This window comes from Balaenoptera borealis (assembly GCF_965194805.1).
Source record: "Balaenoptera borealis genome assembly, chromosome: 20".
NCBI classification, from domain to species: Eukaryota; Metazoa; Chordata; class Mammalia; order Artiodactyla; family Balaenopteridae; genus Balaenoptera; species Balaenoptera borealis.
This window is the reverse complement of record NC_138879.1, coordinates 5,744,655-5,767,468: the sequence shown is the minus strand read 5'-3', so window position 1 is coordinate 5,767,468 and position 22,814 is coordinate 5,744,655. Positions and strand designations below refer to the sequence as shown.

The 22,814-nt window shown below is 55.3% G+C and overlaps 1 protein-coding gene across 3 annotated transcripts; it reads left to right on the top strand.

Annotated features, from left to right (window-relative positions):
* Window positions 1–488: 488 nt before the first annotated feature.
* Window positions 489–22,814, top strand: CDC42EP4 (CDC42 effector protein 4). Of its 3 annotated transcripts, XM_082372234.1 has the most exons (3): window positions 1,384–1,629; window positions 2,949–3,047; window positions 20,014–22,814. In XM_082372234.1, the coding sequence occupies exon 3, from the start codon at window positions 20,129–20,131 to the stop codon at window positions 21,206–21,208; it is 1,080 nt and encodes a 359-aa protein (XP_082228360.1). In that variant the 5' UTR covers window positions 1,384–1,629; window positions 2,949–3,047; window positions 20,014–20,128; the 3' UTR covers window positions 21,209–22,814. The 3 variants fall into 3 exon arrangements, with proteins under 3 accessions (XP_082228358.1, XP_082228360.1, XP_082228359.1); XM_082372232.1 differs by lacking the exons at window positions 1,384–1,629; window positions 2,949–3,047 and adding an exon at window positions 489–617; XM_082372233.1 differs by lacking the exon at window positions 2,949–3,047.

The following is a 22,814-nucleotide window of genomic DNA, read 5'->3' as shown; positions in this document are numbered from 1 at the left end:
AGAGCCCGGGATGGAATCCACGACCCAGGCGGCGCCGACCCTGGGGGCTTCCATCTCCCTAGTCCTAGGTCGGGGAGGGACGGAGCAGAAACGCCCCGGGGCGGGGTCTATTGTTGTCTGGTCACTGCTCGGAAGGGGGAAGACCTTCAGGAGGGTCTCGTGCTAGGCCCCCAGGGGGAGTCGCGCCCCTGACCCCGTGGCCCCAGGTTGGGAGTGGGGGAATCAGGGCCGGAGCGCAGCCAGGCGGGGGCGCCCCGGGGCAACGGTCCCCACCGGCCCGGGTCCAGGCTGGCCTCCCGGCCCGAACCGCCCCACACGAAGCTCTCGGGGTCTCGGGCTTTCTGATTTGAACCGCGGAGGCCGAGCGGCCCGGCTGAGGTTCCCAACCGCCATTGGCTGCGGCGGCGCGGTGACATCAGCGCGGAGGGGCGCGGGAGGGAGGGCGCGGGAGGAGCCTGGAAGGGGAGTGTCCGAGAGGCTCCCAGCCCCGAAAGCCCGAGAGTCGGAGGGAAACCGACGCCGCGCGGACATGGGCCGCCAGCCCCGGCGCCTCGCGGAGCCCACGGAGGGGAGAGCGCAGCCGCGCCGGCCCGGCGCTCGCGTCTCTGCGGACCCAGGTAGGCGACGGGCACCCGCCTCTGGCCGTGACAGCCACCTGCGCCCTGCGGGGCCTGGGTGGGCTCGGTTGGGGGACCTCGAGCCCCCCTAGGGAGCAGAGGGGATTGGAAAAACCGCGATAGGGGCGGTGGGGAGGGGAGCGGGGCAGAGCTCCCCACTCCTGCGCCCGCCCCGTGTGGCAGGGCTGGGGCCCGGGCGCGTGCGGGGCGGCCCGGGTGTCTGGGGCCGGGGCCACGCAACCTGTGTCCGCGCAGAGCGGGGCTGGGGAGGACGGGGTGGCAGAGAGTCCGGCGAAATCCCGCTCCCAATCGACTTCCTCTCCCCAGACTGGGATTCGCCGGTGCCGCCCCGGGCGCTGCTGGGGGTGGGGATGAGGGTGCGGTGGGACGGGGGACCCGGCTTTTATCGTTCCACCCTTTGCCCGGGTGTGTGTCGCTGGGGGCAGGAGCGCAGCCCTCGGCGGCGCGCGGCCCGCGGTCTCCCCGAGGGGGGCGTGAGTGCACAGAGTACTCCATGAATAAGAATCGGATTATTCGCCAGTAGTGGCGGAGGCGTGTACACTAGCTCTCGTACGCGCGCTGCAGCACACGCCGCCCAATGTCACCGGGCCGGGGAGAAGCGGGGCGAAGAGCTGCCTGGAAAGGGAACGGCCGAGGGAACAAATGCTCTCTCCCCACCCCTCCCTCCCCGCCCGGCCCCCGCCCCGCGCGCCCGCCTCCTCGGGAGACCCGGAGGCCGAGGCGGGGGGAGGCCGAGGCGCCGACCGGCGGGGTGGGGCCGCTTCCGAGCCCGGGAGGGGGCTACGCGCGGGACCCGGCGGAGCGCTCCCGGCCTGGCCACGAACCGGGAGCGGTCGGTTAATGATTTAATCGCCCGCTTGGGGCGGTGGAACTGGGATCGGCTGTCTCTAGCTCCGCCCCCTCTCTGGAGCGCCCCCCATCGGGGGCACAAAACTGCCCCCCTGCCCGGGCCGCGTCCCGGTGAGCCACTCTGCGGGCCGGGCCGCCGCCGGTGAGTGCTGAGCGGGCATCCGGAGCGAGGGCTGGAGGGCCGAGGCTAGGCGGGCTTCCTGGGGGAGGCCGGAGCCTGAGCCGGGGCGTGTGAGCGTGCGTGCGTGCGTGCGTGTGTGTGTGTGTGTGTGTGTGTGTTTGAGTGTGAGTGAGAGAGAGAGACTGGGGGAGGGGTGCTCTCTGCTAACTCAAACCAGATTCCTTGTTTCCCGATGAGACGCCGCAGCCTGCGCTTTGGAAGTTTTCTTTTTCTCCCCGGGAGAATGGAGGGGAAATACAATGCTTTTTCTTTCCTTCTTGCAGCCCCTTGCAATCTGACAGGCTCCCACGTCCCTGGGCTGCGTCCACAGTGCCTATTCTTTGCTCTCTATCTGAGCAGTTGAACGGGGCAAGGGTCCCTGAGCTGTGTGAAGCCCCCTGCTCCTCTTTAGGGTGTTTGGGTGCTGGGGGGGCGGCAGGAGTCTCCCTCATCCTTACCCCCAGAGGCCATCTGGACCAGAGCAAGCTTTCCCCATCCAGCCCGCGTAAACAATGAGGGGCCCGGTTACAGGAGGGCCTCCAGCAATGCAACTTCTTTTGCACAGTCTGGGTTTCTAATAACTCCCCACCCCCTCGGCCCCCTTTCTGAGGCCGGGGTGGAGGAGGGGACCACCGGCAGGATGGACTGAATTTTAAGAGAACAAAGAACAGGGCACAAAGGAAGGGGGAAGCCGAGCTGTGGATTTCCCCCAGGAATGGGGAGTTTGCTGGACCGGGGCTGGACTCAGCCAAGCCTCTAGGTGGCCCCAGGGCTCCCGAAGCAGTAATGGGGCACCCACTCGTGACTTGGAAGGCTCCATCCCTGGGGGGAAGCTGGGACCCTGTGTGAGTCTGGGGGTGCCTGTGGGTTCCAGCTTACATCAGCTGCCCTGTGTGAGCTGCCATGTGATTGACCGATTAGTGTGGTTTATCTCCTCCGAACTTGGACTCTGCCCCTCTAGTCCTTGGGGACAGCTGCTCCTTCCTACAAACGGGGGGTTCAGTGAGCCTTGCGAGATACCCAAGCGGGTTCTCCTGGTCTTCCCAAGGATCCCGGTGACCCCTGCAGGGACTGAAAATAAGCCAGTGGTTTGGGGTCTCAGCCCCTCTGCCATCTCCCTGAGTTCCTGGAGCCCCTGCTCACTGATGACCCGTAGCTCCCGTGACACTCCGTAGCTCAGGCCTGGACTTTGAGCATTCCTTCCGTTTTTCTGGGATTCCCACCTTTCTCTTTCTTGACGCCCCTCTTCCATTTCCCTCTCATTTCTCTTACCCCCGCCCGCTCACCGATGCTCACTGCAGTCCGACGTACGGACACACCCAGCCTGCTTCTGTCCTGCTGCCTCTCGGAACCCAACGGTGCAGCCCTCACAGGACTGGAGACCAGGGAGCCCCCAGCACGTGAGAGTCGAGTCTACAAAGTGGGGAGGTGGGGATGGGCAGATGTTGACCTGGAAGAGGGCTCGTAGACCCTTCTTCGCACGTCAGGAACTTTCCCAGCAGGGCCTCGGGTTGGCTCCGGTTCAGGGATCCTACCCGCCTCCACCTTTGGAGTGGTTGATTGATTTCTGCGGCCAGGACAGGCTGTGCCCAGGTGTGGCAGGCAAGGTGTTCGCAGCTGGCCACCCCTCTATCGCCCTCTTCCCTGCCCCCTGTCCTCTGATTTGGAAGGTGGGAATGGACGCAGCTCAGAGGCCGGAACAGCCAGACTCGCTGTCGGGCTGTGACTCCAGCCTCCTGTGGCTGAAGCTTCCGCAGGCTCAGAGGATCTTGTCCTTGTGGGAGGAGGGAGGAGTTTTTCCCTTGGAGGAACAGGATCTGGGCTGATGCCAGAGATAAGGCTTGGGGGCGGAGGGAGAGGGGTTGAGCAATCTGGCCCTGGAAGCTGAGAGAGCCGACCCGGGCCTCGGCCTTCTGACCTATGTACTGGAGGCTTTTCCTCAACCTTGGGAAAAGGAACCGAGCCCTGGACCCTTCTGGCAGAGTGTCCTGAGGGCCAGCACCTCGGGGGTGCTCCGGAAGGCTGGGCCCCTGCCAGCCTGCTCTGGACAGGGAACTGGGGTGCGGGATTGTGCCGGGAGGGACTCGTGCGCATGACTGGGCCTGGCTCTTTCTTGGCTTGCAGGGTGTCGTGAAGGAAGTTGAGCCATGAGCATCCCGCATTCCCACTCACTGTGTCCCTGAAGCTCTAGCTTAAAATACAAGGAGCCTTGGGCTTCCTTCCAGTAATGTACATCAGAGTCTTCCCCAGGCACTGCCAGCTTGCAGCTCAGGACTGCAGGCCAGGGTGGCAGCCCCGACATCCAGAGCCCTCCTTTGCCAGCAACAGGGGCACTGGTGGTCTCCACTCAGCTTCCCAGACTGCAAAAGGGTCTCCCTTTTGGGCCAGGTGAGCACAGTTTGGGGTTACCCAGACTGTAAGAAACTGCTGGCATTTCCCCCTCATTCCTTCATCCCAGGGGCTGAGGGCATCTGAAAAGCCACAGTGCCAGGGCAAGAAAGATCCCTGGGGCTGTATTCAGGGACACCATCTCTTGCTCAGCCAGGGCTGCTCAGACCACCGTCTTCTGCCCTGGCCATCAGGGGTGACAGATGGTGTCAGCCAGGGCAGCCTCTAGCCTCTCTGGGAGAGTCTCTGGGTTTTTATACCTGCATCCAGGCAGTACTTGGGGTAACTGAACTTGGTCTGCAGACCCCGGCTTCGGATCTCCCCGATGTGACAGTGAAGCCAGGCTCTGTGTTCCGGTGTCTGTTCCCTGCCCTTCCTTCCTCTCCACACTCAGGTTTCCACTCCCTGCAGCCCTTCTCTGTTCCTCAGAATGTTGCCCTTGGCCCTGAGGCATCAAAAGGAGCCCCTGTGTTCCCCGCACCCTTGGGGTTTAAGGCTCAATCAAATGGTGGGAGTAGAGAGCCAGAGGGAGCACAGAAGAAACTTAGGGCTGGCAGTACCATTTGTGGACACCTCTAATGAGAATCAGGTTAGGTCCAAAGGACCAGGCTATATTTTATTGGGAATTGGTCATGTTGAGATTTTGTGCATTATTTGTTGCTGGTAGCTGGTCCCCCAAATTCCCAAGTTTGCTAACCTACATCCTAGGGAGGAATGGGAGGGCTTTCTCTTTTCCCACCTCCACCTCATCCACCGTATTGAACTGAAATCGGAAAGAGCTGAAGTCCTAAGAAAAGCCAGGCTCCTCCTCCCGCATCTTTAAAAGGTTAAAGAAGAGAGAAGGGAAGGCAGATAGGGAAAGAGACCAAGTCTCGGGGCTGCTCGATCCCACTGCTGGTCTGGACTACTATCTATAGCTGGGCTTCGGAAACCCGGAGGACACCCCCCGCCCCGCCCCGCAACAGTTCATCTTGGGGCCCCCAGGGACTTTGAAAGGGGTCAGCCTGGGAGCCTTTTGGATTAGGTGTCCTCAGGTGACACTGAAGGTATGTGTCCTCTTTGAACTAGGGGGGTGACCATGGCCAGAGTGTCACTGGGGATGCTGGAATTCTCCTACCTTTCAAGGTATAGACATAGGGCACCTGCTGAGAAAGAACACGTTATAGCATCATTTTCACAGCAAACACGTTAAGAATGCTCGTCCCTTATGCATCCTTGTGTAAGGGCTTTACCTGTGTTAGCTTATTTCATCCTCACAATAGTTCTAGGAAGTACACGGTATTATCAATGGCTTTGAAAACTAATGAGGAAACCGAGGCACAGGTAACTTGCCCAGTGTGGCCCAGCCAGCTCGTGATCAGGGAGTCTGGCTCCAGGGTCCCCCAGGCTTGCACGTTCCCATCCAGCAGGGTCAAGGTGGAAATTCACCAGCCTGCTCCAGAGCAAGACCAGATGCACCTGGCTCCCTCTGGCGACCCACTCCTCAGCTGAGCGCTGTGCTTTCAGTAGGAGCGAAGTGAAACCAAACACGGTCGGGCCGATCTGATTTCAAGCCCTGCCTTCTGAGGCCCCAGGCAGGAGGGAGGAGGAGCGGTGGGGCTCCCACCAGGCACCCCTTCCCTGGTTTCTGGCCGGGGAAACACACACACACACACACACACACACCCCCCCCACACACACACACACACACATCTCCAGGAAGAGCCCTGTAAACAAGCAAAGTTGCTGAATGCCCTTGGCTCCAGAGCTGTCGCTTCCTGTCACTCCCAGGTCACGGCTCACTCCTTTCCCTCCGGAGCTGTTGTAACTCCTGAGTAGTGAGGGGGGCTTTCTCCCTCCCCATCCAAAGCCTTCACTGCCATCCCTCCTGCTGCTTTCCTTCCTCTGGCCCAGAAGCACAGGGTTCTGGGATGAAGAGGGAGCTGGAGGCAAGGACAAAGATGGCGGAGCAGAGCGGAGAGAACGGCCCATTCCCAGCCCAGGACGAGCAGGGGTTCCCAACAGGATGGACTTCCTGGGGGGGGGGGGGCGCCCGTGGTCTATATTTCCCAGCGTTTATCTGTACTTGCCCTGGAGTGTGGGAGAGCCCAGACTCAGGATATTTTAACCCAAATGCTATGCAAAAGTGTTTGCCCCATGGATGTTCATGCATCCATAACTTTCATCAGATCTTAGAGTCCAGCGCCCCAGTGATGCTTATGACACTCCCCTGATACACCTTTCGGTAAAGTGGGAAAAGCCCAGGGTTCAGAATCAGGCAGACTTCAACAGCTGTGTCCTTAGCAGCTGTGTGACTCGGGTGAAGCATTTCACTCTAAGCCTTAGTTTTCTTGTCTGCAAGATGGGGATGATGATGGTAACTCCAGGGGATTGTTGGGAAGAGTACATGTGATAAAGTCCTTCAAATGCCTAGGACAGAGTTATTACTTGCCCCGCAAAAGGCAGTTTAATCAAAATGAAGCAGCTAGCTTGGTACAGAGTAAAGGCTCAATGAGGTTCATTCCCTTTCTCATACTTCCTCTGTGACCCATGGTCCAGGGAGGTCCCTGAGCTCCATGGGTAGGATCTAAGATATCATTTCCCACTCTTTAAGCTAGACTGGACATTATATTTTCCAGCAATCAAAGGGTAAATTAATTATCCAAGCTACAGTGTGTTTTTCCCACAACTCAGCCTGTCTAGGCGACTGGTATCATTTTCCTAAAACCGTAAGAACTGTAACTTCTGAGATGGTTGAGAATTTCTGCATGAATCCAGTGGTGAGTATCATGATTAACAGAAATACCCCTAGAACAGCACCACTATCAAGAGGACTATAAAGCCAGGCACATAAAGAACTTTTAAGTTTTCTAGTAACCACGTTTTTAAAAACTACAGACAGGTGAAATCAATTTTAATATGCTTAATTTAAGGCAGTGTGTCAAAAATACTGTCATTTCACCATGTAATCATAAAAAAATTAATGAAATATTTTACATTATTTTTTCGTACAACGCCTTCAAAAATCCAGTGTATGTTTTACAACTATAGCACATCCCAATTTGGAGGCTAAATTTTATAAATAACCAGAATTTGGATTTCCTAAAATGTACAGCTAAAAAGGTAGATTCACACACTCAAGGTGTTTTAAACATACTTCAGGGGCTTCCCTGGTGGCGCAGTGGTTGAGAATCTGCCAATGCAGGGGACACAGGTCCAAGCCCTGGTCTGGGAAGATCCCACATGCCACGGAGCAGCTGGGCCCGTGAGCCACAATTACTGAGCCTGCGCGTCTGGAGCCTGTGCTCCGCAACAAGAGAGGCCGCGATAGTGAGAGGCCCGCGCACCGCGATGAAGAATGGCCCCCGCTTGCCACAACTAGAGAAAGCCCTCGCCCAGAAACGAAGACCCAACACAGCCAAAAATAAATAAATAAATTAATTAAATTAAAAGAAAAAAAACTCATTAAAAAAAAACAACACAACATACTTCAGTTTTCCAATAACTGAATCAAGCATTAAATTTTCATTTAAAATAATTAAAATGAAAGAAAATTTAAAAATTCAGTTCCTTGGTGGCACTAGAAATATTCCAAGCATTCAACAGCCTGATGTGATTAGTGACTACTGTGTTGGATGACTTAGGTTTTGAACAGCACTGTAAATGCCAGGAACAGAGATCCTCATTGTCAGTAGTAGTATTCAACATTATGTTGGCAAGTGTAGCAAATTTAACGAGATAAGAATGAGGAATGGGGGAGGCAGAATTATTAGTTGCAGATGATGGGCTGGTCTACTTGCAAAGCCCGAAAGATTTAATTATACGGTTGATTAGGGTGTGTAAGATAGTACAAGCTTAGTACAGTGGCCATTAAAGAGAAATCTTATTTATTTATTTTTTCTTATACATTTATTTATTTATTTATGGCTGCATTGGGTCTTCATTGCTGCGCGCAGGCTTTTCTCTAGTTGCGGTGAGCAGGGGCTACACTTCCTTGCGGTGCAAGGGCTTCTCATTGCGGTGGCTTCTCTTGTTGCGGAGCATGGGCTCTAGGCACGTGGGCTTCAGTAGTTGTGGCACGAGGGCTCAGTAGTTGTGGCTCGCGGGCTCTAGAGCGCAGGCTCAGTAGTTGTGGCGCACAGGCTTAGTTGCTCCGCGGCATGTGGGATCTTCCCAGACCAGGGTTCGAACCCATGTCCTCTGCATTGGCAGGCGGATTCTTAACCACTGCGCCACCAGGGAAGCCCGAGATATAAATTTTAAAATTGTAGCTTTCCCATATGCCAGCTACAACCAGTCAGAAGATATAGCTACATAAAATGGGCAGGGTACAAAACGCTTTCACAGCGAGAGGCCATAAAATAACTCAGAATAAACTTGACAAGACGTGTGTAAGGCTTGTAGGAAGAAAAACCACAAAATTTAACGGAGAATGTCTAAAAGACTTGAATAAATGGATATGAAGGCATGATGTTGTGATAAAGTCACTTCTTCCCAAATTAATTTATTGTTTGCTTTCAATGCCAATGTAATTCCGTCAGGATTTCTTTTGGAACTTAATAAAATGTTTCTAAAGTCCATCTGGAAGACTAACTGCGTTAGAAAAGACATTTTCAGAGAAAAGTTAGTGTAGGGATATTATTCTACTAGATACTCAAAACATATTTTACAGAGTTGACAGTATAGACCTGGTTTAGGAATAAACAGATCAATAAGCAGAAAAGGAAGTCTGGAGAAACCGTGGGAAGTATCTATATATATCTGATGAAGGCAGCATTTGATTCTTTACTCATATTTTATAGCAGTTTTATACAGAACCAGTAACTAACTTTACTGTTATATTTTAATTTCTTATAAAATTGTGGGTCATTTAAAATAGGTAAGCCACAGACATCTTTCTATTTCCTTTTAGTATTTTTTCTCCATGAGTAGTTTTTCATTATTATCTTACCTAGTAGTTTTAGAAGAAGTGAATATTTTCATAAAACTCGGGAGTGGGGAAGGTCTTTGCTTCATAGTACTAAAGCCAGAAATTGTAAAACAGATTTGACCGTGTAAAAATTAATAAGCACTCTATGGAAAAGAAAACAACAAAATCACCACATTGAAAATGGGCATATGATACATTTGCAGAAATATTTGCAAAATATTTTTCATTTTTAAGAGCCTTCATATTTTTTTTTTAGAATTTAATTAACATAAATCCATTTTTTTTTAATTTATTTATTTATTTTTGGCTGTGTTGGGTCTTCCTTCGTTTCTGTGCGAGGGCTTTCTCCAGTTGCGGCGAGCGGGGACCACTCTTCATCGCGGTGCGCGGGCCTCTCACTATCGCGGCCTCTCATGTTGCGGAGCACAGGCTCCAGACGCGCAGGCTCAGTAGTTGTGGCGCACGGGCTTAGTTGCTCCGCGGCATGTGGGATCTTCCCAGACCAGGGCTCGAACCCGTGTGCCCTGCATTGGCAGGCAGATTCTCAACCACTGCACCACCAGGGAAGCCCCTAGTCAACATTTTTAAGAGCCTTCATATTTAAAGTCATACAAATCCATTGGAAAAGGTGAAGCCCCCTCGCCCCCGCCCAAAAAATGTGCCGAAGCCTTCAACAAGCAATTCACAGGGGAGATAATATTTTTTTGAAACGCTCACCCTCTTTAGTAACAGAAGAAATGAAAATTATAAGTTTGAGGGTGGTGGTGATTGTGGTTTTGTTGTTTTCAATTCAGCTGAGGACACGGTAACGCCTGTTATTGGACACCGTCATCCTGTGTTGGTGAGACTGCGACTTGGTAAAACCTTCTGGAGAACAAGTTAAGAAGGAGAAACAAAAGTAATTTTACTCACTTATAAGTAGGTATCCTCTGGAAATAAGGACTTGGACAGACTTAGCTGGAAGGCTATTTGTTACAGCGTTTGAACAAAACTGAAACAACCTAGCATTCATCAGTGGTCTGCTGGATGTAAAACTGAGGCTATTAGGTCTTAATCTAAAATAGTGTAGCATTATTTATGAACATGTAACGATTTTCACTCAAACGTGAACAATGGTTGGCTTTATTCATCCCTCTACAATGGAAAGTGCTGCTTGTATTAAAAAAGAGGGAACATGTCTAAATCAGCACAATCCCAGAGAAGTAGCACACAAGTCCCTTATATAATTTACAGTTTGAATAGATAACATTTTAGAAAGTAAAAAGAGATAGGTGAAATGAACACTTTCCTTAACCCAGCATATTCCAAATATTATCATTTTAACAATATTTTAAAATGAGCTATTTTGCATTCTCTTTCAAGTCTAAGCCTTTGAAGTCCAGTGTATATTTTACCCTTTAGCGCATGTCAACTTGGACATTTCAAGTCCTCCCTTTTGGGGGCACATTTCAAGTGCGCCATGGCCGCCTCGGGCTGGGGGCTGCCATATTGGACGGTGTAGGCGTACGTTATTTAATAACCCCTAGAGAGCGGCAGAAGAGTGGGCCTCATTAAGTTCTGTAGTTCACCCTGTGAGCCCCGCTCCGACAAGAGCCCAGTGCCCTGATTACCTGGAGTGAGTTCATCCCCCTCCCCCACCCAGCAATACTCCTCTCCTGCCCCCCAACGGGCATGCCTGGACAATGGACATTGGCTTGCTGCTGTGGAAAGCATGTAGTGAGACTGGGGCTTTGTTCACTTTCCCTTCCCCGGGATCTGCCCGAGTGTGGCTGAACAGGGGCACCCTTGGGTCAATGAGCCCAAGGTCTAGATCGGCTGGCAGGCAGGGAGGGTGGAGCGAGCACCGGGCAGGCAGCCTGGGAGGTTTTAGGAGAGGGCAGGGGTCAAGGTTCTGGCCTTCCTTTTTGGCAGCTGGAACCATCAAGAAACACAAGATGGAGATGGGAGCAGGACAGGCATGAGAAACACTTGAGGTGGGGCTTTGTGCTGGGCCCACTGTTAAGTTTGCTGGGCGAGTCCTGGCTTCTGTTGCAGGGTGGTCCTCCCCACCTCTCACCTCCCGGGGACTCAGAACATTGGGAGGGTCCTCAGAGCAGGAAGCTGGGATGAGATCTTGTGTAAGGAGGAGCCCATCCGAACCGTCCCCGGGAGCAGGTCTCTGATGGGGGAGTCAGTCAAGTGAGTCTTGGTCCCAGGGTCTTATCTTAGATGAACAGCCTCCCTAATCCCACCCTACCCCCACCCCTCCGTCCATTGCATGTTCTCAGCTGCGGACATCCGAATAAGCCAGAGAGCATCACCTCATACAGAAAAGCTTGTGTTCCAAGGTCTGCCAGAAACGGGCTCACACCACCATTTAGTAGCTGGGAGAGTGAGCGAGGGCATTCGCTCCGTCTGAGCCTCAGTTTCTCTTTACGATGGAGGCAATCGTGACACCCTCCTTGCAGGGTCAGAGGCACAAATTTAACACTGTCGCCGCACAATGCCTGGCGTGCAGCAGGCACCCAATAAATGAGAACTGCTGACAGCACTGGTACTTCTGCATTACTGGTGGTCAGCCAGTGGCTGGAGCATGGGGGTGTCCTTGTGTGACCCCGCCCCTTCTCGTTTCCTCTGCTCTTTTGTAGCCATCAGGAGAGCTGAGCTGGGGCGGTGGAAGCAGCAGAGACCGAACCTTCACCTGCCCAGGGTACCACTGGGGGATGGCCATGTGGGAGGCTGGCCTCCAGCTTAGGGCTTCAGTGTCGCTGGAAATTGGCCAGTCTCCGGGGTGGGGGTGTGGGGATGGTTATTTTGCATCTGCTCAGTTGCGGAGGCTCAAGCAGCTGTTGGGAAGCTAGTTCTTTTGGGGGGTCCTAAGCTCCCTATTTCCCCTGCCACCAGGTTTTATAATAGATTGCCTACTTTCTCTTCCCAAACAACTTAAAAATAAAACGAGGATGTGATAAACTTGTCCATCTGGGGTAGATGCAGATTTAGGGGGACGGGAGAGAAAGAGAACAGACCTCGATGGGAGATTTTTCGATTTGAGAGTGTGTGGTCTGAGCCCCGCGCTCCCCCGCCCGGCCCCCACCTGGCGCCTTGTATGGGCTGCAGCTGCTGGACCCTGAGAACTTGAGAGTTTAAAGCTGGTTTGGAAATTAAGATTTTTTTCCTTAAGCCTTTGATGCTTTGGGATTTTTACTATTATTAGTATCCAAACAGCACTACCACATTAAAGGAAACTTAAAAAGAAAAAAGCCTGTTTTCCTCTCAAGCCTGACATCACTCCTGAATTTCTCTGCTTGCCCTTTTGCCTTTATTCGTGAATGCGTATGTGTGTGTAGTTTGTGATCACTGTGTGTAAACAAGCCTAAATTCTGCCTTTTTTCCTTCCACTTGATGTCGTTTGGTAAACAGTTTTCCATGTCCTGCGTGGTCTTCATAGACCCTGCTTTTCATGCCTGCAGGATAATCTGTTGAGTTAATGGCTCCTAGTTTTCTCAACCATTTTCTTCTTGTTGGGTGTTAGGTTGTTTCCAGTCTCTTGCTATTATGAATAAGGCTTCAGTGGCTGTCTGTGTTAGGGACTTTTTTCTGCTTTGAGATAGTTCCGTAGGGTAGGTTTCCCACTGCGGGCACTCCTGAATCATTCTTGACTGAAAGCCTGTTCGAAGAACCTGCCGTAATTGCCGATGCCCCAAGCTCACCCTGTCCTGGGACCGTTGTCTCTGAGCAGCCTTTGATCCCTGTTTTTTCTTTTCCTTTTAAATTAATTTATTTTTTATTTATTTATTTTTGGCTGTGTTGGGTCTTCGTTGCTGTGCACGGGCTTTCTCTAGTTGCGGCGAGCGGGGGCTACTCTTCGTTGCAGTGCACGGGCTTCTCATTGCGGTGGCTCCTCTTGTTGCGGAGCACAGGCTCTAGGCGCGCGGGCTTCAGTAGTTGTGGCATGTGGGCTCAGTAGTTGTGGCTTGTGGGCTCTAGAGCGCAGGCTCAGTAGTTGTGGCGCATGGGCTTAGTTGCTCCGCGGCATGTGGGATCTTCCCAGACCAGGGCTCGAACCCATGTCCCCTGCACTGGCAGGTGGATTCTTAACCACTGCGCCACCAGGGAAGCCCCGGTCCCTGGTTTTGTACCACTCTCTCTGCCTGGTGACCCCTAGTACCTGCTGTTCGGTGGGAGGGTAGTCCTTCCCCTCCCCTTTCCAAGCTCAATGCCACCAAGATGGTAACAGACACAAGAAGGTCTAGCCCGGTGCCTGGCAGTGAGTCAACCCCCATGGTATCTGCAAAGGACCTTTAAAGATTGGGAGACAGGGGACCTGCGCGCCGGTGCCATCTGGGCCCCTCACCAGCTCCTTGGCCTTGGGCAAGTACTTTTCTCCACCCCAGTAGCCCAGTCAAGGCCACCGGGCTGGATAATCTCTGGGTGTCCTCTGTCTCAGTCTTAGGAATCTCTGAAGTTGAAGGCAACGTGGATGCCTCCGTGGGAGTCACATGACATTATGGGTACCGTATTGTGACACCCGGAGGGGTGTGCAAAAAAATCCACTGACATGTGAGAAGAAAACACCAGAACTTCTATTTCATATATTGACTTTCTTTAAAAGAAGGAAAGCTAAAACATATTCGTTGCTGCATGGATTGACAATAGCCATGTATATAAGCTATAAAAGATACACGTGTGTGTGTGCATAAATTACACGCTCCCTGTTTTGATGTGTGGAGGCCCCCGCGCTTTGGGTCCTGCGGGGCTATTTTAGTGGCTGGAGCCTGGGTGTGGGAATAAAGCCTTCCATCCATGACCCAGGGCAAATCTCTGAATTTATCCTCTCCATCTCTGAGTGTGGTTGCTCCACACCCAGGTATTTTAAGGCGATATTTGACACAGATACACAAGTAGTACAGGAGTTATAATAGTGATATTTCACGTTTCTATCCTGGGCTCTTTTTTGTTTTTTTTTAAATTTAATTGTGGATATTCAGGCTCAGATTATTTTAAGACGGTGCTTCCTACCATCCTGGTGCAAAAGGGCACTTTCAGATATGAGAGGGCTTGTGACAGTGTTAGTGAAGGAACTAAAAGATTCCAAATATACTGAAGTCAGCTAAAAATAACCACACAGCCCCCACTGAAGTTCCTCCTGTTTTGTGTAACAGTGTGCATCAAAGCACCCACAGTTCTCATCCTTTCCCTCTGCTGCCCATCAGCTGTTGGAATGAAACAGTCTTCCCCTTTCTCTGGGACTCCTTATCTTCACAGGATAAGGCTGGGGAGCATTCCAGAAAGCGCTGGATCTTTCTCTGGCAACAGAAGCCAGAGCCCCTAACCTCTTACAGGGCATCGTGGCCTGCGTCGCGCTGCGTTTCTTGCACAATCCCCTGCAGCCTGTTGTTCCAGCTGACACATGTTGTGTAGCAGAATGCTTCCCCCGTTTTGGCAAAGTCAAGTTCTTCCTGGTGGCAGAAAGTTGGTTGCACCCCGAGGGAAAGGTCCCTGGACTGCCGGGTGAGACGCACCCCTGGCAGAGGACTCCTGGGCTCGAGCTCCCCTTTGAGTCTGCCCTCCCTCTCCTCCCCTATCCGGGCCCTCAGCTCCTGGAGTCTCCACCTCCAAAACCTGCCCCGGATGTGCCCCACTCTGTCCATCTCCTTAACCCCACCCTCGTCCTGGCCCCCATCCTCTTTGCCCTGAATTCTTGCTTCCCCTCCTCTGTGCCTCCAATCCAGCCACTGCCATGGGAACCTCCAAACACACAGATGGGATGGCTTCCTGCTTAGGGAGGTTTCCTTTGGTACCTAGAACGCCATCCAAACTCCGGCCTGGGCTTCCTGGGAGGGCCCTGTGTGACCTGACCCCTGGGTTTTCATTCTGTTCCTCAAACACAAGCTTGTTCCCACCTCAGGGCCTTTGCACATGCTGTCCCGCTGCCGGCATGTTCTTGGCATGCCTGGTTCCTTCTCATCACTCGGTTCTCAGAGGGGGCCTCCCACAGCCCATAACAACCACGCTCACTCTCCCTTGTTTCCCCCTTGACCCTGAGGACTACGAGATACTGTTTTATTCGCGTGTTTACAGCCCCGCCGCCCACCCACCCACGCTCACACCACAAGCGTGCCCAGGAAGGCTGGGCTTGTCCGCCTCGTTATTTTCACTGCTCTGTCTCCAGGGCCCAGAAGAGTTATGGGAAAATTGGTGGGTGTGCAGTAAGTCAGTGAGTGAGTGAATGAATGAATGAATGAATAAGGGAACGAAGCCACTTGTATCCAATCCAAGCCACGACTGAAGTCATCGTGTCAAATGCCACGTTGCTGGGGGCTGGACTCGGACGGGATGGGTGGTGCGAAGGGGACGTGGGGAGGGAGGGGCTGGCTGCCGGGTGGCCGTGGCGGTGGGCATTGAGGCACGTGTGCTCTGGGTACCAGGTGGGCTTCCAGGTCACTGCACGGTGGGAGGCCTGCTTCGCTGCCCCGGGAGAGCTCAGGTCTGTCTGGGAGCTGCTGGGCTGGCTGAGGTGGGAGGGCAGTGCTCTCTGGACGGCCCGCCGGGGGTGGGGATGAGGGAGGGTCCAGGCCAGGGCTGTCCTCCCTCCCCGGAGCTGAGCTGAGCCGTGGGTGTGGTTACTGTCAATCCAGCGGGGGGCCTGGCCTTGCGGGGAGAGCTCCTCGCCCCTGGCTTACAGGAATGTTCTGTGGTCAGTGGGCCAAGGGTAGCGGAATCTGATTCCAGCAGAGGCTGGAGAGATGCGAGTTGCTGCTCCGTTTTCCCTTGCTCTGCCAGGAAAGGGGGATGTGGCTTCCGGGGTGGCGGGGTCAGGGAGTCCCGCCCAGGCGGGCTGTGGGGAGTTGCTGCCCTGTCATCTGGCGGCCTGTTTTAGCCACTTCCCCAGAGCTGAGTCACAGGGCTTAGCCACGCCCCCTCCCGAAGCCGCGGCTCCCTATGGCCCGGTCCCTTCCCGGGTGGGTGCTCAGGGCCCCCCGAACGGCCCCCAGGACTGGCCCAGGGCACCTGCTCGTACTTGTACTCAGAGTTCCACCTCCTCACCCCCAAACTGCTCTCTGTTCAAAGCTTAGGGTGACAGTGTCATGAGGGTACCATAAAACCAAGGATTTAAAACAACCCGGTGAGTGAGCCCTTGCCAGCCCTGAAGCCTGGCCTGTCCAGCCTGAGCTCTAGCTGTAGGGCCCCTGGGCTGCTGCAGCCCCTCCTTGCTGGGCTGGGGGACCAGGGGTGACTCCATCTGGGCCCCGACTCTCAGGACTCGGGACATTTTCATGCTGGATACTGAAGATGGTTTGGTTTTTCACAAGCCACACAGCCTCGTTCCCACCCCCAGGGAGCGAGACCACAGATGGCAGATAAGCGCTGGCCGGACCTGCTCTACCTTCCTGGGCTGTGGGGCTGTGCAGGGGCCCAGGGACCTCCCTGCCGGCCCCTCTTATCCTGATCTCGAGCTCTACCCGAGCTCTACCCTCGAGGACGTGCCAGGGGTGGGGGCCCTTCTGTCCTGTAGCCGCGATGGCCAGGACGCCGGGTCCCTGCCGGTGGCCACAGCGGTCTGCACCATCTCTGCCGAGCCCTGGGTAGCTGGGCCTGCGGTTTCCCTTTCTGTTCTTTTTAATAAGCGCTTAAAATCCGGGAAACCACAGCGCCTGACGCTTACTGGCTCTGGGGATTCCTGCCGTTGCTTTGAAACCCTTACGCAACTCTGGAGCTTCATGTCACTGATCCCACAATTCGAATCCTTTACGTTCCCTCCCTCCCCTCCTTCCCTCCCTCCCTCTCTTTTTTTTCTTTCTTTTTTTCATTTTTCTTTCTTTCTTTTCTTTTTTTAAATTTGTTTGTTTTTCTGTTCACCTGGTGAATAGTATGTGTTTTATTTTCACATGTGCGCGCTCACTCCAGGGCAGGGTTTCTCAACCCAGGGCAGTTTTGCCCCCCAGCGGACACTTGGCATGTCTGGAGACATTTTGGTTGTCACAAGCAGGGGAGGCATGCTACTGGCATCTGGTACGTAGACGCCAGGGATGCAGCAGAACATCTTACAATGTGCAGGACGGCTCCCACAACAGAGAATTCTCTGGCTAAAAAGTGTCAGCAGTGTCAGAATCTGCTCCAGGGTAATACAGGAATCTTCTCGAGGCAGCGGCCAGGCTTCTCCTTTCTCTGGACTCTTCCAGCCAGAAGTGGGGAGGGTAACTGACCGGAGATGCTACCCACCAAAGGCCAGAAAGAGGCCTGGCTTGGGGCAGAGAGAGCACTGGACCCGGAGACCGGCTTCCACCCCAGCTCTGCTCTTACGCACATACATCTGGATAAGTCACTTTGCTTCAGTGAACTTGTTTTCTCATCTGGAAAATGAAAGAGCTGAAGGACACAGGATTCTGTGACCAGAGCCAGGAGCTGAACTGCAGGCAGGTTGAAGATGTGGACCCTTTCTATTCTTGCTTCACTGCCCCGGTGGCAGCAGAAGCCCGAGGGATTCTCCAGTACCAAGAGTGCCTTAGAAACCTGGTTTGATTTTCTTCTATGCCGAACGTGTCTGAGGCCGACTCACTCCATCCTCCTTTTCTCTTGTTTAGCCAAAGAGAGTTTTCCCCAACGTTGGCCTGAGAGCCCATGGCTGGCCCAGAGGGTCACATATGGTGACTCTCTCCTGGAGCAACGTGTAGGGGATGACCCTAAGGCCAGTACTTTTCACGTGTCTAGTTTAGGCGTCAGCAAACTATGGCCCAAATCTGGCCCACCACTTGTTTTTATATATAAAGTTTTATTGGGACACAGCCATGCCCATTTGTTTATATACGGTCTACTGCTGCTTTCCTACCACTGTGAAGATGGAGCTGAGCAGCTGGGACCAAGACCGTATCAGTCATGAAGCTGAGAATCTTTGCTGTCTGGACCTTTATGGAAAACGTTTGCCAAAACCTGGTCTAGCTGTTCCGTGTCTTAATTGTTTAGAAGTTAGATCCCAGGGCATGGGCAGGAGCGAGGGGCCAGGTCAGAGGTAGGGGAAGCGAACTTTCCTGAGGGTCTGGGGGGAAGGAGGAGAGTGAGGAGGGGGAGCTGACGGACTGTAGTGGGTCATCTCAAGGCGTTTCAGAGGAGTCCTCACCTGACTCCGCCCAGCCGGGCTCACCTGTGTGGCAGGTGAGCCCCGGTGCTGGCTCCCGCCACCCTCCCCTGCCCTGGAGTGACAAGCGCTGTGACTGCCTGGGGGTTGGGGGGGACCATCTGGCTGGGCATCAGCAGCAGGACAAGGAACAAAGAACGAGAGCGTGGGGAGGGGGTTAGAGGGCACAGAGAGGTCAGGCTGGGAGCGCTGGAGCCGGGCTGTAGGCGGAAGTGACCTTGTCCTTGGGCTCAGGAAGGCAGAAAGGGAGCAACCAAGGGGCTGGGGTGGAGGTGGGGGGTAGGAGGGAGGTGCTGACCTTTCAACAGGTGTTTGAGGACCGACTGTGCCATGCACTGCTGGACGGGATTCAGTGGCGACAGGCCCTTTGGAACCCTCCGGAAGCGCATAGTCCAGTGGGAAGATGACAGTCGAGCCGAGCCGGCAGTGGTAGAATGACAGAGCCAGTGCCTGCTGGGAGCAAGGACGTCCACAGTGCTGGGGGTCGGGCAGGAGGTGGTCGGGAGGTCTCACCCGGGCTAAAGCAGCTTTCCTGGAAGAAGTGACAACTCAGCTGAGTCCTGGAAGACGTTGGGTGAGCCAGGTGACAGGTGTTCTAGCAGGGAGCTGTGCATGTCCAGCCCTGGAGCCCGGGAGACGGCAGCTCAGGACCAGGGCGGACCGCAGGGGTAGGGGAGCAGCGAGGAGTGAGGCAGGGACTGGGTGTCCGATCGGGGGGTCTGCACTGGGGGGTCCTGGTCGGGTTTTGATTTAGCCAAAAGGTGAAGGATGGGGGAAGGGGAAGCAGGGCCAACTGGGATGTGGTGGCCTAGCTTAGGGCAGCATCGGGGGTGAGGAGGAAACCCGGTGGGACATCCTGGGTTGCCCTTGGCAATGGGGAGGATGGGCCTGGAATGCGGGGGCCGTTGAGAGCTGTGCTGTTAGCAGGACTGGTGGCCCAGGACCACCACCCCCTCACCCGCCAGCCTTGGTTAAGTCCCTGCACCCACCTCACCCCACTCTGCTCAGCCCTGTGCTGCTGGGTTTAGCACTGGGGGCTGGTTTGGCTTCAACACTGGACTTCAACTTGGCCTTTGCCAGGAGCTGCATGGGTGGTACCTGCCAGGAGATTTCAGAGGCTCTCCCGGCCTCCCTGCTGAAGTTCTTTGGTTCAGGTTAATCACCTGGGGGTCTGCGTTCCCAGGGCGCCTCGGCCATCTAGGGTTTAGTCTCCGCCTCCCTGCACCCCTAGTGATTGAAGACGCTGGGAGTTTCCCAGTCTTGATCTCTGAGAGGCGGGGAGGGTGGATCCTTGGCAGAGAGCTCGGGGCTGCACTGTGGAGATGTCGCAGGCAGGATCCTCACCTCGGGGCACCCACCAAGGGCTGGAGGGCCGGGGAGCTGGTTCTGTGGGTCCCGGCGGCTCCACCCGCTTCTGATTCAGAGAGCGAGCTGCCGCCCACGTCTGTGGAGGTGCCAGGCAGCGCCTCCCTGGGGCCTGTGCCGTCCTCTCCCTCCTCTAAGAACCATGACTCAGATTGAGGTGTCCACTAACTCCACAGGGGCTGAGGTCAGGCAGCCGGAAGAACTAACTTAGAGCGTGGCTCCGGACTGGTTGTCGGCTGGAGTCGCGTCTCTCCGGGGCGGCTGCCTGGAGCTGCCTGTGTACCTCTGCCTCTAGGGGCGCCCTGGTTGCGGGGTGCGGGAGGCATTGTCCCGTAGAAGAAGCCTCTCTCGCCCAGGTCTCAGGGAGAGCGTGCCTGTGGCTACTTGAACTCCAGAGAGCGCTGGCCTAACTGGAGAGCCTGTGCGTGGGGAAATAGGCAGGGTTATGAAATTGACTGCCCGCTTATTTCACACAGTTTCATTTTGGTAGGAGAGCAGAGGTTTAAATAACAACAACCCCTGGGCAGATGGGCTTTTGTGCTGAGCGGACAGCCGGGTTAACCCTTTCCCTGCTGTTCTCTTCTTGCAGCCCTGTGATCTCCTCCTTATCGCCCCCTCCACCCGCCGGACTTCAGATCTGACCTCAGATCCGCCTGCTGTTTCTGGAGGGGACCCCCTCCCCTCCCCTCCCCTCCCCCGGCAAGATGCCGATCCTCAAGCAGCTGGTGTCCAGCTCCGTGCACTCCAAGCGCCGCTCCCGAGTGGACCTCACGGCCGAGATGATCAGTGCCCCGCTGGGCGACTTCCGCCACACCATGCACGTGGGCCGGGCGGGGGACGCCTTTGGGGACACCTCCTTCCTCAACAGCAAGGCTGGGGAGCTGGACAGCGAGTCCGTGGACGAGCAGGCCGCGGCCTCCTCGTCCTCCAAACGCGGCCTCCTGGCCCGGAAGTTCCGGGGCAGCAAGCGGTCACAGTCAGTGAGCAGGGGGGACCGGGAGCAGAGAGACGTGCTGGGCCCCCTGCGGGACTCGGCCCTGTTCGTCAAGAACGCCATGTCCCTGCCTCAGCTGAACGAGAAGGAGGCCGCCGAGAAGGGCTCCAGCAAGCTGCCCAAGAGCCTGTCCTCCAGCCCCGTGAGGAAGGCCAGCGGGGAGGGCGGCCCGGAGGAGGCGGTGCCTCGGCGGAATGGGGCCTCCGCCCCCCACTCCCCAGACCCCCTCCTCGACGAGCAGGCCTTCGGGGACCTGGCGGATCTGCCCGTGGTTCCCAAGGCCAGCTTCGGGCTGAAGCACGCCGAGTCCATCATGTCCTTCCACATCGACCTGGGGCCCTCCATGCTGGGCGACGTCCTCAGCATCATGGACAAGGCCGAGTGGGAACCGGAGGAGGAGGAGGAGGAGGAGGAGGAGGAGGGGGAGGTCGGTTACCATGGTGACGAGGACCCAGCAGGCAGCCCCGCCCAGGCTCCCCCGACGGTGGCGGCAGCCCCGCCCCTGGCAAGGCAGGAAGGCGCGGGGTGCCCGGACCTGCCCGCGCTGCCCTCCCGCTCCCTGCAGGAGGAGGGCTGGGCGGCGGTGGCCCCCAGCCCCGGCTCGGCCCGCAGCGTGGGCAGCCACACCACGCGGGACAGCAGCTCCCTGTCCAGCTGCACCTCGGGGGTCCTGGAGGAGCGCAGCCCCGCCTCCCGGGGGCCGGACCGGGCCCGGGCCGCTGTCCCGAGGCAGCCGGACCCCGAGTTCTCCTTCATGGACGAGGAGGAGGAGGACGAGATCCGGGTGTGAGGCCGGCCGGAGGTAGGGGCTCTTGGCTTTGTCTCCTCCCTGACCCCCGCCTCGCAAGGTCGGCCAAGAGCCTGGCTGCGGGCCACAGACAGACCCCGGACCTCACGGATGAGGGGCGCTGGCCGAGCCTGGGGGCCCGCGGAGGACCTGGAGCTGGCTCGGGTGCCTGACTTCTTCGCACACCCTGCCCTGCCTGAGCTCGTAGGACAGGGCTGTGTTCTCGCAGCAGGAATCGGCTTTCCTCTCCCGGCCTCCAGTGGATGCCGGCTGTCAACCTGAGTCCCTGCCACGTGCAGCAATAACAGGGCAGCCAGGGGCGGCCCAGGGGTGCCAGGGCTAAGGACACTTGACCTGCCTCTTTACTCCTGGCGTTTCTGTTGTGACCGGCGGTGGCCGCCGGAAGAAACGCCTGTGACAGGTCACAAGTCCCGGCCCCTCCCTCCTCCATCCCCAGCTCCTGCACGGGGAGCCCCTCGGAGGAAAGGCGGACCGAATGTGTACACTCAACGCGACCCCTTCCGCGGGGTGAGAACAGGATGCAGAACGGAAGGAAGGCCCCGGGGCATCTTGAGTTTTCAAGAGGGGGCCCTTGCAGGATGACACTAGGACAGGCTGCAGCCCTTGCTCAGTCCCTCTGGGTTTGTTTGTTCTTGTGTTTAAATCTTTTTAGAGCAGTACCAGCAACGGTGTTTGTAGACCCGCCACCAGAAGAAAAACGAATCCTTTTAGAAAACCTTTATACTAAGTGCTTCCAAACTTTATTTAGAACTGTATGGGGTGGAGGTCTGTGCGTGTCTGTCCTCGGCCCCCTCCCCCATAGCTATTAACAACAACAGGCAGCCAGTGTAGAAAATTTCTGGAAAATGATTATTAAAAAAAAATGTCATTCCTATGGGGGGATAAAACCTCTTTTGACTGGCTTGTTCCCTCCTCCACCGCAACCCCCGGACTGACTACTTCCCTTTCCTTTCCCAGGCCTCTGCCAGCGGAACCCCCTTCCCCACTTCTGAGTCAGTGGTCCTGAGGGTATAGGGTTGCCAGATTTAGCAACAAAACAAAACAAAACCCAGAATGCTGAGTTACATTAGAGTTTCAGGCATGCAAAGGATAATCTTTTAGTGTAAGTATGCCCCATGCCATATTTGTAATGCACTCATGCTAAAAAATTAGTTGTTGTCTTTCTGAAATTCAGATTTCACTCTGCGCCCTTAGAACCCCACCCAAGGGGATTGAGTGGAGGTTGGGTGCGAGCCCCCAGGATTCACGGATGATGATTTTTCTGTCCTGGCAACAGGCTGACTCACCTTCTCCTGTCGCCTTGTAGCCAGTGGAGGGAGGGGGACGGACAGAACTGCCACGGGGTCCAGCCAGGGCTGGCGGCGGGTGTAGCTGCCCTAACCTCCTGCGTTTTGCCAGACCCGGACTCAGACACTACGTTAGTTCTTGAACTGGGTGCCCACTGGTTTCCTGCCATGCAGCTTCTGCCAGCTGCTGCCCTTGAAACCCATCAAGACAGCAGTCAGTTCCAGATTCTAAACTGTATATTTTTTTTTCCGTGAAAATGTTAAAACAGCAAGGAAACATTAAAATAAAAGGCCTTACAGCA

Excerpts from the sequence above, each read along its gene's own strand:
- CDC42EP4 (XM_082372232.1), top strand. The coding sequence starts at position 20,129 with ATGCCGATCCTCAAGCAGCTGGTGTCCAGCTCCGTGCACTCCAAGCGC.